The sequence below is a fragment of the Bicyclus anynana genome, chromosome 10 (assembly GCF_947172395.1).
Source record: "Bicyclus anynana chromosome 10, ilBicAnyn1.1, whole genome shotgun sequence".
In the NCBI taxonomy this organism is placed as follows: Eukaryota; Metazoa; Arthropoda; class Insecta; order Lepidoptera; family Nymphalidae; genus Bicyclus; species Bicyclus anynana.
The window spans coordinates 451,525-464,399 of NC_069092.1; the positions used below are offsets into that span (position 1 = coordinate 451,525).

The 12,875-nt window shown below is 38.4% G+C and overlaps 2 protein-coding genes across 5 annotated transcripts in view; one reads left to right on the forward strand and one right to left on the reverse strand.

The window, feature by feature from the left end:
- Window positions 1-195: 195 nt before the first annotated feature.
- LOC112053209 (F-box only protein 9) lies at window positions 196-10,372 on the forward strand. The gene is made up of 13 exons (XM_024092545.2): window positions 196-441; window positions 1,142-1,258; window positions 1,850-1,966; window positions 2,191-2,319; window positions 2,710-2,799; window positions 2,984-3,176; window positions 3,851-4,005; window positions 4,786-4,949; window positions 5,016-5,210; window positions 5,430-5,565; window positions 6,299-6,403; window positions 7,021-7,206; window positions 8,014-10,372. The coding sequence occupies exons 1-13, from the start codon at window positions 439-441 to the stop codon at window positions 8,017-8,019; spliced, it is 1,596 nt and encodes a 531-aa protein (XP_023948313.1). The 5' UTR covers window positions 196-438; the 3' UTR covers window positions 8,020-10,372.
- Window positions 10,373-12,344: 1,972 nt separating this feature from the next.
- Window positions 12,345-12,875, reverse strand: part of LOC112053212 (diacylglycerol kinase theta) — a 51,618-nt gene continuing 51,087 nt past the window's right edge. For 3 of the 4 annotated variants that reach the window (XM_052883916.1, XM_024092549.2, XM_052883914.1), the window contains one exon: window positions 12,345-12,639. In XM_052883916.1, the coding sequence (XP_052739876.1) occupies window positions 12,544-12,639 (96 nt within the window). In that variant the 3' untranslated portion in view covers window positions 12,345-12,543. Of the gene's footprint in view, window positions 12,733-12,875 lie in introns of all 4 variants that reach the window. The other variant, XM_052883915.1, reaches the window with a different exon arrangement.

Here is a 12,875-nt window from a genome sequence, read left to right on the forward strand (position 1 = left end):
TGGTGTAAATCACAGACCACAAATGAAGGTGTAAATGAATAATTTATTTACCTACTTTTGCTCAGCACGGAATTATATTTTCTTTTCTATCTTTTGATCTACTCTATGCTATTGATTGAAGTCTGTGGGCGCTATCCCCTGTCACTGTTACGTCTTCTGTCACAGTGTCACTGTCATCTGTCATTGTTACTTTGTCTTTCCTTCTGTCATGTCAGATTTATTGTTGTTGTTTACTTTTAATTGCTTATTTATACTTAAATCATCGTAACGTACGAAACGTGTACGAAAGTTTTTATGTAAAACAAATAAATAACTTTTGACTTAAAACGTGATTTATTAAATATCTTCACAAAAAAGTAATAAGCTGTAATATCAAGAAGATCTCAAGTAATTTTCTCTATTGCTGTAAATAACTCCAGTTAAGCCATCACCAATATTATGGTAAGAATTATTTTATCCGGCTACTAGTTTTTAGTATTTTTTTTTATATAATCCACTGATTATTCCCTAAAAGATAACTTTTAAGGAATAATCAGTTCTGTGTTACCGATTATATTTAATTGTATGTTTGACAATATGGTGTAAAAAGTTTATTGAATTTCGGCGATTTGATATTCGAAATGGATCTCATCGATGCTATCAATAGATATTGATTTGAAAGTCATAAACATTATCCAATTCTTATCGTAGTTAACGTAAACGCCTTTTAACGCAAATGTTGCTATTGGATTCTATTTTTAAATATTGTGCAATGCAATAGTTGAGTTGTGAAATTTTTGTTTAACTAGTTACCTTCCATAGAGGCCTCTCATTTTAACTCAGAACCTACCAACTAGCGGTTTTTGATATTTTAGGATGTTTGTCCTTACATTTTTATATACCTTTTATAAAAATTAAAAATACTATAAAAATATTAATAATATTTTTTTAGTATAATATTTTTTTTAATAAAACTATTAAAACCCTCTAAAAAAAAGCCTGGAAGGTCAAGCTACACATGCCATTAAATACCCTCAAGCAATTTGCTTAAAGCTGTTGCAGCTGATTGCACAATAGTGATGAAATCCAAAAAAAAAAGATATAAAAACAAACAAACAACAAATAAAATTTCGTGAAATGATATAAATACTTGTTACTTCAGGCATCAGTATCAGGCACCAGTGGTGTTGCAGGGCAGGAGCAGGATGACTCCTCATCTTCCAATCACTCTGAGTGTGATCCTACAGAGGTGCTGGATGACACACAGCTAAATAATGAGGTTTTTATCAATAGTTCAAAAGTTTCTATATTTACAAAATGAGTTTGTGAGGAAAATGGTTTTCTGCAGGCTTCTCTGCTCCAGCTTCAGTTTAAAATCACCAAGACAAATCACAAGACCTGTAATGTATGAACTAACAAAATACATTAAATTTTGATCAATACAAGTAGAACTGTGAAGTTGCTCATGTTCTTATTTATTTCGATAATTCATATTAATTAATTAATATTAACATGAATCCATCAAATCCCCTTCAATTATAAATACTATTGAATAAAAATCAGATAAACTTTTAAAAGACAATTCTAGCATTATTAGCCCTAATAATAATTTATTGTGAACTTCGTAATCTTTTTAACAAACATGCCAGTTTTTCTTGTTTTTTAACTTGTCAGATCCTGGTATTGTATTGTTTCACCAACATCAAGGATTGAGTAGTTAAGTTCAGTGTGTATATTCAAGCAATATAGTGGTTTAAAATAAATAAATGCAAAAAAGAGGATTTGGTGCGTATGATTATTTTATTAGTTAAAAAGTCTAGCCACAGTAAGTGAGTCGGTGACCATTATATAATATTTCATATATTTATAGGTACAACCAGCTAAAGATGAGTTGACTGCATTCCGTCAGCAATGGCTGCAAGAGCTGGACTCCGTGCCATTCCCTTATGTTGGGAAGGCAGCAGTGATACAGCTTACTGATGAGAAGGTAAGGATGATGATTTGCATTTGATTGATAAGCAGTGGCTTATGAAGCACTCTCAAATAACGAATATATGTTCGATGTCTGCAAATTAATAAAAATGTAGGTATTGGTAATGAAAGTTTGCTTGAAAGTTTTTTTTGTTATGATGGAAAAGTTTCATGCCGAGGGATAGCTATATCATTGTTTTGGCAAGACATGTTTCAATTTATAACTTTATTTCATCACAGGTATCATCAGGGACCGCTGGCTCAGTCGCCAGTGGGTCGGTGGACAGCACAGGGAAGGTCAAGAAGCAGAAGGAATCCTCTGTATGTGAAACCACAGAAGAGCTGGATAACCTGCATATTGACATTGAGGTCTAAATCTTTTGGTAGTATATATATAGCCAGCCATCAGCATGAGCCTATTTTTAAGAGAGGCAGATTTGGAACTTATTCTCAACACTACTTTAATTTGAGTTAGGTTAGGCTTAGGGTGATGATGATGATGATGATGATGAGATGTTTGACTCTATAATGATCAATCATATGATAATGACAAACATGCAGGTATTACACCTCTATCTTTCCAGCTCTATATTGATACTTAGATTTCCTTGGAAGGAAGAAAAACCTGATAAGTATAGGTATAGGCTTAAATTAAGATAGGCTGAAAAGATTAGATATCAAAATATTCAGTTAGGTTCTATACTATGTTTCTTAATTATTTACAGTGACTAATATAAAAAAATGTTTGTATTAATGCAGAATAAGAACACTGAAGACAAGTCCCCTCAGGAGGTCTCTTACAAAAAAAGACGTCGAAAGTTTGATCCACGAACACCAGATGAGGAGAAGGTAAGAATCTTTAACAACAACTGGTTACTGTAGATCGAAATGCGATGTGTGGAATTACTTGACATTTTCAAAAGAGCCAAATTTGTGACAGTACTGTCAACAGACGTACGCGTAAATTTTTGCTTTTGGAATATCTACTTATTTATTTCTGTAAATTACTTCTATGAAGCTCTATTGTTTCTAGGCCAAAGAGTTTTACCTACGGGGCTTGCAAATGGAGCGCGGCGGCAAGCTGTACGCAGCCATACCGTACTACAAGCGAGCCATGACCCTGAAGCCCGACATAGAAGTGCGGATCACCAACAGCTCCGCCATAAGATTGCTCGCGGAAAATGCTTCGAATGAGACCTCTGTGCTTAAAGTACTCACACCTAAAGGTATAACGTACTAGTGGATTGTACAACGAACAAAATTCTTTCAGTTATCTGCATTTCTCTCTCTTAATAAATTTCTTTGGACGTTGGGGTCCCAGGTGGTCCCACGACATCAAGCGAGTCATAGGAATTAGCTGGATGCAGGCGGCGTAGGATCGTTATGTTTGGAAGTCCATCGGCTGATATGATGTTGATGATTATATATTATAATTAATAATTTATATAATTAATAATCCGTGCCTCGGAGAGCACGTAAAGCCGTCGGTCCTGCGCCTGATCTCTCACCGGTCGTGTCGGTCTGCCGTCCCATCGGATTTCGAGAGTGAGGGAAGAGAGAGTGCACCTGTGCTTGCGCACACACTTGTGCACTATAATCTCTCATGCGTACATGGTTAATCTCACCATGAGATTAGCCGCCGTGACCGAAAAGTCGGTCGGGAGCATATTATTATTATTATTATTATAATTAATAATTTATAAGTAACAATTATGGTAACCTACTTATTGTTTGAATATCAGACTATTTTAATGCTTCCTACTCCTTTTGTGATCCTCAAAATTTTACAATTCTTAGTGCATATTCCATAAATGTTTGCGGCAAACAACTTTGCAGCTAGCAGATATTCTTTATTTATTATTTTAATTTTATTTACAACTTAGAAATAACTTAAAAACAGGTGGACATGTAGTTAAAGCAAAAAAACCTGAGACAGAGGAAAAGAGTTCAGACAGCGAGGACGAGGATGTGGTGGAGGGTGAAGAGCTGGTGAGCAGGCTGCAAAGGATCCTCATCAAGAAGGGTCGTCTGTTTCGACCAGCGAAACATACTGAGGTATGGAACTTTAGGGCTCCCGCACACGGGCCACCGGCCACAACCACAAGACGCTCTCCGCACACGGATGACGGGTCGCCGTAACACACTACAATCGTCGCTACTCGCTTCTTGCTTCTTTGTTGCTGCTTGCTTCTTTGTGGCCGCTTCTTGCTTCTTGTGGCGGCGTTTGTGGCTCGTGTGTGGCGACACTTAGATTATCTTCGTAAAGTTGTTTTGTAAGTCGGAAGATTTAATTATATTACTAAATGAAATGAAAGTATGTGTAGATTTTTCTGACATTTCCACTTATAGAAATTAATTTCTTAACGAAAATTCTTTATATACTCAGCTTAAGCAATTGGTTTTGAGTTTCTTGTTGAAAAATTCTTAGTAGCAGAAGCCTGGAGCCTGACGTAATGTCGCTTGTCTATCAGTTTATATCGGCTTAAACGACCTTCACAATTTAGTTCCTCGGTTTCTTTTCTTTATGTGTGGTTGATGTTCTGTCGTCCTCGGACTTTCTAGTTGGAAGTAAGAATAACTCAAAACTAAAAGACGTCAATTGCTCTTCTAGCGTCAGTGTTTATGCGCGGTTTTCCTAACCTATCAATGCTACGTAATTTAAAATTAAGAAGATTCCCGTATACCTCAGCGCGTCGGACATTCGCACATTGTGTGTCAGAGACAGTCTCAGTAGACTATGCCAGTGGATGAATAGATAGTGGAAGTGTGCTTCGTTCACTACAACATCCCTCGTCGTCGTGGGAAAAAATCCGTAAATAATAATTTGTCTGTCAGGGTGCACACATCTCGTGGCTGCCGTATGAGGTGGTGCAGCTGGTGCTGCGGTGGGTGGTGGGCGCGGAGCTGGACGCCGGCTCGCTGGAGCGCGCCGCCGCCGCCTGCCGCGGGCTGTACGTGGCGGCGCGGGAGCCCGACCTGTGGCGGTGCATGTGTGTCAGGTGAGTGTCGCAGCGCGCACGAGCTGGTGCAGTGCTCAGGACGCTAACGTAGATGTCTGTGGGCAGGACTTGGGGCAAGAAGTGCGGCGCGCCCGCCGACAGCGGCTACACGAGCTGGCGGCACATGTACATCGAGCGCGCGCGGGTCAAGCTCAACGGCTGCTACATCAGCAAGACCACGTACATGCGGCCCGGGGAGAACACGTATCAAGACCCCAGCTACCAGGCGTGGCAGTACGTCGACTACTACCGTTACCTCAGGTATGAATTTACGGTTTACCCTACCGTTACAATGTAATCATAATATTTAGAACCTGATTTCAGAATAGTGGTATTAGTCGCTCCGTCGCTGAATATCATAGTCGATATTTAGTGTACAATTATGTAAGAAGTCTGTTGGTGTGCTATATTTTTACATTGATGCATGCTAATTGTTTTATTTTCAACCCAGAAATTTCAGTGTACAGTATCTGTGTCCAGGTTCTTCCCCGACGGAGTGGTGTTGCTGCTGACCACGCCGCAGCCGCCGGCCGCGTGCGTGGCGCGCCTGCAGCGCCGCGAGCTCAAGGGCAACCTCGGCGTCGTGTCGGGCCACTACCGCCTCAAGGGCGACATGGTGAGGGTCCTTGCGCTACACAGCTTTTGGCTTGGACTTTCATGGTCACTGTTCGTAATTCAGCTGGATACTTTGATAATTTATGGAATTTTTCATGATTCCCTGTAGGTTTTGATTGCAAGAAAAAGCACAAGCAAAGCAAAATAGAGTTCGCGGTAGCCCGATTTTGTTCTTTCTTTGTTTTTGTGATTATGAAACGAAATGTGTTAAGCACGTAGTCTACGTTTCAACTGAAGAAAGACATTTCCATCTGATACTACTTTAGTTCTACCAGATGCATCTACTATTAGGTACTAAAAGATTCATCAAGTTCTGACTCAGACTTCTGAAAGCATTTGAATCATAGTCATATCGTACAGTCTACGGCAAATTGGTATGCACGGTGGATTTACAAGACGGAGGTCCTGGGTTCTTCTTTTTGAGTTTTCTTCATTGGTCCAGGCCTGGATGAAACCTCCCACGGTTTCGACCGTGGCTAGCTACCACTACCGGCAAAGACGTAGCGCCAAGCGATTTAGCTTTCCGATACAATTTCATTTAGAAACCGAACGGGGTGTGGATTTTCATCCTCCTAACAAGTTAGCCCGCTTCCGTTTTAGATTGTATCTTCACTTACCATCTGGTAAAATTGTAGAAAAGGGCTAACTTGCAAAGAAAAAAATTAAAAAAATACGAAAGTCCATCACATGTTGGTATGGCTGTCGATGAGGATAGCATGAAACGTGATCCGCAGGTGGTGATCGTGGCGAAGAAGGCGGGCAGCGACAAGCCCCCCGCCCCCGCCGGCAGCGCGCGGCACCCGCAGCCCGCCGAGCAGCAGCCGCACGTGTTCCAGATGGTGAGCGCCTTGCGGCAACTTGTACACTTGTGCATGTTTAAATCAAAATGTGTGTTTGAAATATGGTATACGAGTAAGAACAATTCGCGCGGTTGAGTCGTTTCGTTTACTTGTATCTGTATGCCGCCTAGTGGGAGTTTTTAATAATTTCATGTTGTTACAATCGCGTTAACGTAAATGCGAATTTATATGGAATTGAAACAGTTGTGCAGTAGTGCCACTAGTTGCGTTTACGATGACGCGATAGTAACAGTATCAAACTGCTACTAGGCCCTCAAAATGGGATGGGATGGGCTGGTGTGACTGATTGGGCAGCGGAATAGCATTAAATAAAAAATTAAAGTTTAAAAACGACTACGTAAAAAAGGGTTCTAAAAAGGACGAAACAAGAAAATATTTCTGATAGAAAAAAAATCTCGATTAACGATTATCGCTCAGAAATGACGGCGTAATGCTCAGAGGTATTTTCTGATATAACAACAGCCTTCTAAGTTATTCACGTTATTCACGTTATTCACGTTGGTTCATTTCACAGGTTCATTTTGTCCATGGGCTTGTAGTCTAAGTTTCGCCAGTACCATCTAATAGTAAAAGCTCTTTGCATGTGTGCATGCCAGGAGCTGCAGGTGCGGCCGCTGCACGGCAGCCGCCACAGCAAGCTGTCGTGGCGGCGCTACGCCGTGGCCACGCGGCGCGACCAGTGGAGCGACATCGAGCTGGCGCCGGGCCGGTTCCCGCCGCTCGTGTTCAGCGCCGTGCGCGCCTACACGGCCGAGGCCAGCGCGCCGCTGCTGCAGGCCAAGGTAACCTCGCCTCGGGAGCTGTGGGTACATAGTATAGCACCCTTTTCATTGCTCAACTAGTCGTAAATACTGTGGAAGAGTGGTATGACAATTTGCAGGAATTGAATTAAAAATCAACTCTGTGTTGAATGAACTGCGAAGCCTCACCTTGTTTTGTACTTTGAGGGTACGTGTGAAATATTATATTTTTTTCCCATCCATTTTCCCATGCTACATTAGGCCATCAATTCGATCGAGCAATGCGCGAAGTATCAATATTGCCAATCAGTGTATCCCTATATAGTATATTGATGAAAGTTTGACTTAAATTAATCGTTATCGTCTTTGTGAATATCTTTTTTCAATAACCAATCTAAACGAAACAAAGCCTATATACTTCCAACTTAGTTAGTAGGTTATACATAATAAACTTATCTATCTTCCACGAAATTGTCAGTAAACTCAGCCCAGAGTTAGGAAGTTGGGGGTTGGTACGGCACCTCGGAGCACGTTAAATCTTTATCATTAATGTGTGATAGTGACCATTACAAAGACTAAAAAAAATCATTACCTTAATCTTGCCAACTCATTATTTGTATAAGAGACACATTCTCTCTCCTATAAGGCATAGCCCTGTACTGCCCCTCTGGCCAAGTGGCACGTCGATTCTCTTTCTACGATCGCTAACGCTTTCGTTAGCAAATGTCATTCCCATACATCTTTCTAGTTTTCGAAACGTTAGCGATCGTAGAAACGTACCACTTATTGGTTAAAACGAACAGTTATTGGTAAATACTCAAATACTGAGTTAATATTTTTGTGTTTCAGGTGTAAAGTACTGCAGTCATCTTCAGCTGAACCTGTGAATGGGGCTTTTGAAGTGTCAACACTAGAGACCGGACTATGTGAGACCGCATATTGCATACTTACATAATATATGTACCTGCAAATATGACTTTTTCAATGGTTAATGCATATTTTGACTATAAGTCAGCGATATTGCACAATGTCCTACTATGTTTACACTCTTTTGAGAATTGTTATAAACAATAACAACAATTTATGTCACATTATTATTAGATAGATAAAGTTTTACCAGAAACAAGTACAACTGTATTACAAAAACTAATACTGCAGTTATTCAGTCTTCAGTATGTGTGGAATAGTCGTTTTTAATCGACTTTATAAATAGAGAAGGTTCTTCATCCGTCGGAATTTAATTTATTTTTCATGTATTTGTACATATTCGTTGGTTACTCCTGGACTGATTTGGAAAATTCTTTATGTCACAAAGAATATACTCCCCACAAAGGATTCCATCGTCTTTAAGTCAGGTTCTGATGAAAAATTTAAAGTTTGTACATTTTATTTAATTTGAAACTATTAGGTTATGAGAATATTTTGGGCGCTCGAAGTCAATTGAATAAAGATTTGTAATAATAGGATAATTTATACACATTTATACTCTATACAGGGTGATTCGGTCTTTAGTGCGGATATTTTTTTTCGTGGTACTGTATCATTAATAGAATATAAATCTACAAACAGTTCGATACATTTTATGTAATTTTTTTTTTAATTTATGTCTCTAAAATAACAAAATAATGTACATATTATTACTAAACAAGATATATTCAGCTTAAAAGTGATCTGGTGACGTTCTTTAGGTATCAAACGAAAATAAAATAAACGCACAATAGGGTGACCCTAAAATTCTGTTCAAAAGTAAATAACTTTAGCTAAAGATAATTTTGTTATTTTTGAGTTAAAAAAAAAAAGAAAAAATACGTGATCATTAAATTTTGTTTATGTACAAAATATAAAAATATCCGCACTAAAAAAATTTTCTTCCTGTATAGGTATACAATAACAATAAAATGATTACTATAGATTGTGTTTTTTAAAACATAATCTAATTGTATACGAGTATAACTTGTTGTTACATATTGTACAACTTTTTATGTGTATTTCATGTTTGTTTTCTTTTTATGAATGTTCATGTTTTTATATTGCAATTTTTACGTTATTGTAAGGTAATGGTGATAAATAAAGTATTAAACTTAGAACTAAGGTAACGACCACATCTGACATAAGGACAGTAGTGTGTGACGGCAGTTTTTTGCCTTTTTATAAATGCAATGAAATATTTCGTTTATATTTGTGGCGTCCTCTGATTTCATACACCGCCGAGGACCTCTAATAATAATGTTTTTTTCTTCCCTTTAATAATAATGTTCCTTTATTTCAAAGAATTCTGTCAGCAGCCGAAAGTTGCAAAGTTTATTGTGATAACCGTGTCTCAGATAGCATGTAAAATATTTAGTTCAGTTGATCAGTTAACAACTCATAGTGGCAGTGCCGGATTACGGAAACTTGATGCAATCTTCCCCTGTAACACCCCCTTCATCCTTAATCTACCCTTACAATTTATTAATAAGAAATGGTAATATATACCCACAGTAGGCAGGATATTTATCAACAATGTAAATTTAAAACGCGCGGATTTTGATTATTACTTTTACGTTTTACATTTTTAGGGTTCCTAACGTACGTACGTATAAAAACGGAACCCTCGTTATTCAGAACACTCAGCCGTCTCCAGTGCCCCCTAGACGGGATGTCCTAAGGAATTTCTTAAATAGCTTGGAGGCTAATCCAGAATTTGGATAGTGATGTAATAATCACTATCAGTATGAAAGACCGTCCTAAACTAAACAGAGTGAAGTATTATCCTAAGTCCGTCAGCTCGCATGGTAGCAGCGTAGCACAGTCCTGCTATAGGCGGGTGGCATTTATTAATAAAAGGGTTCCAATGGTGCCCATATAAAAGAAACAAGAGAAAGTTTTAACACAAAACTATAGCATTTATTTTTTTTGTATTTGAATGAACAGAAGAGCCGTTTATTATTCAACTATTTTTATAATATAAGGATACTAAAAGTATTTAAATCTAGTCTTTGATATTACAATATTATGTATTAATTGTATAAATAGACACATTCTTGACAAAATGAGCTTTAATGTAAAGGAAATTATTTTTATTTATATTTACAATGATTTTATTATAATTGTCGCCGCTAAAACTATATACATAGCTAACTACAACCCGTTCAAAATGTAATTTTGTACGGTTACTGTTCAACACTTATTGTTTCTGTAATAGGACTACAATAAAGTTGTTATAAAACTCGATCGTTTTATTTTCTACACATTCAAACGTATTAAGAGAATGGCATTTACTCGGAACCTAAGAGATCTAAACTATAATACAAATTTAGAAATAATTTTCAAATAACCATTCTGTTGCCACTGTGTCAATGTTACTTTACAGGACGTTTTTTGAAAATTATTTTTATTTAAAGCTCCTTAATATTAATTAATTTCTGTAATATCCTTACAAGCTTTTATTTAACTTGCCTGGTTAATGTGTAGGCGCCATTTTGTGGGCTAAATTAGAACCACTTGGTCACTCAGGAAGTGACCAATATTGGTATAGATGCCTATAGATGATTCAAATCAGTCACGACCTTCATCCACCCATCTGTTTATTGGATGAAATTTACTATGTAAAAATATGCTGAGAGTAGATGTCCTAAAATACCTACTCTTGACCTAACCTAATACTTATTGGTTTGGCCAGGAGTTTTTAGGCAATATCACGTGTCTCAAACGGTGAAGAAAAACATCGTGAAGAAACCTGCATACCAGAGAATTTCTTGCATGTGTGAAGCCTGCCAATCTGCATTGGGCTAGCGTGTTGGACTAACACCTTGCATTCTGAGAGGAGACTCGAGCTCAGCAATAAGCCGAATAGGGGTTGATAACGATAAACACTTTCATCCGATAAATAGGTGCGTGAAGGTCGTCCCTAATTCAATTTTTAGACACAAGGGTAACATGGGGCTGGTCTGATGATGAGGTCAGTATCCACAGGAACTCTTAATTTAAATAAGGGAACCCCATCGAGTTAGGACTCATTTGACTGGTCAAAAACACTGGCGTTATTAGATCAGTTACATAAAAGCTTGTCTCGTTAAATATATTTTTAAATATTATTTTACATTAAAAATGGTTGCATATCTGTCTAGTAATAACTTAGAAATGTACATACATACATAGAATACTATCCTTTTTGGAAGTCTTTTCAAAATAGTTATAGTTATAGATAACCTATTTTATGATGAAGGTTTAATTTAGACTCGAGTTAGATGTGCAGACAGGATGTGTGTGTAATTATAGGAGCATCAGCAAAGTAGAATTTCTGTGGTTTCTGTAGTGTGTTGGTAACCTGGTGTCGATATTATACGCCACCGTTGTATAATAAATAATTTAACGCGTTTCTGTTTTGCTATCGCTCCTTTATTTTACACACAAACGCGTATACCTTCATCATGAAATCTTAGACCATTAATTAATAACTGGTCTAAGCATGAAATACAACCCCTCTGTTTCGAGAATGCAGTTAACTCCTGCGGTACCGTTAGCAACAACACTTAAGTAGTTATTTCACGTCGCCAGAATTTTGTTTTCTCATAAACTTCGGTTGTTATATTTTAGTATAATATTGTTTGCACATGAAGGTTTTAAATATTGTAAAGAAAACTATTAGAGACGAAATTATTCTCGATTTAGTTAATCATGTTGTACCTTTATTTTAGTAATGGTCGCACGCATTCTCAAAACAAACGAGTATGTACAGCCCATTCACGTGCCTTTCGTGAATGTATTCGCGTTGACACTATTCAACGGTGAATTATTGCAACAAAAGTTTTCGCTGCTGATTATTCCCGTATCCACGGATCTAGTTGGTATTTTATGATATCCTTAACTAATCGGTATATTTTATCTCATTGGCGGTTACCGAATGGACTAATGTTACTGTGAAACCGATTAAAGGCTCCGATGGCAAATAAATCGTGTGATTAAGATCTCATGAAGTAAAATCGACCCACTTGGAAATAATCAAAGTTTTCTAAGACATTGTTAATACCGCAAATGAATAGGAACCTTCTGAAAGTGATAAAACAAGAAAAGTCATTAATTTCTTTAAACTCGTGCCTAAAACCTAAATAATAATAACTTATTGTTAAAACTAATTCCTTATTTTCAAACGCAGGAAGGTATCTCGTATAACAATAATAATAAAATGAAACACGTAAACGTATATATTATTTTTTATTTATGTTTTTTACATAGATAATTTCTAAAAAAAAATGATCTAATTACTTCTTTACTAAATATTCTTGTTTTGTAATATATATTTGTTTTATTACTTTTATGTACACAGTAGCGGGTTGGTCCCGGCGAGCGCCGGCGCCCTGAGCCGGGGCGTCAGATGAGGCGCTCGCTGAGCCAGATTCAGGAGTCGGGCGGCGGCGGCGGCGGCGGCGGCGGCGCCAGGGCGGGCTCGGTGCTGCGGCGCCGCACCTTGCCGCGCTTCTTCAGCATGGTGGCCTGCGGGCAGCGCGCCACTGAGCCGGGCCGGCGTCACGGGCCCGCCGCCGGGCCCGCGCCCGACCCGCGCTTCGTTTTCTTCAGCATGGTCGCCTGCCGGTCACACAACGCTACAGCCGAGCGACCAGCGCCCGCGCGCCGCACGCTCCGCGGCACGCACGACACTCCCGATAACTTGACACTGAGCTAGTTGCTCTCTCGACTGTTTGAACATTCTCCCGCTCCCTTGTAACATA

Excerpts from the sequence above, each read along its gene's own strand:
- LOC112053209 (XM_024092545.2), top strand. Across the intron at positions 1,259-1,849 it reads ACACACAGCTAAATAATGAG|GTACAACCAGCTAAAGATGA; the intron begins GTTTTTATCAAT and ends ATATATTTATAG. Across the intron at positions 5,211-5,429 it reads GACTACTACCGTTACCTCAG|GTTCTTCCCCGACGGAGTGG; the intron begins GTATGAATTTAC and ends ATCTGTGTCCAG.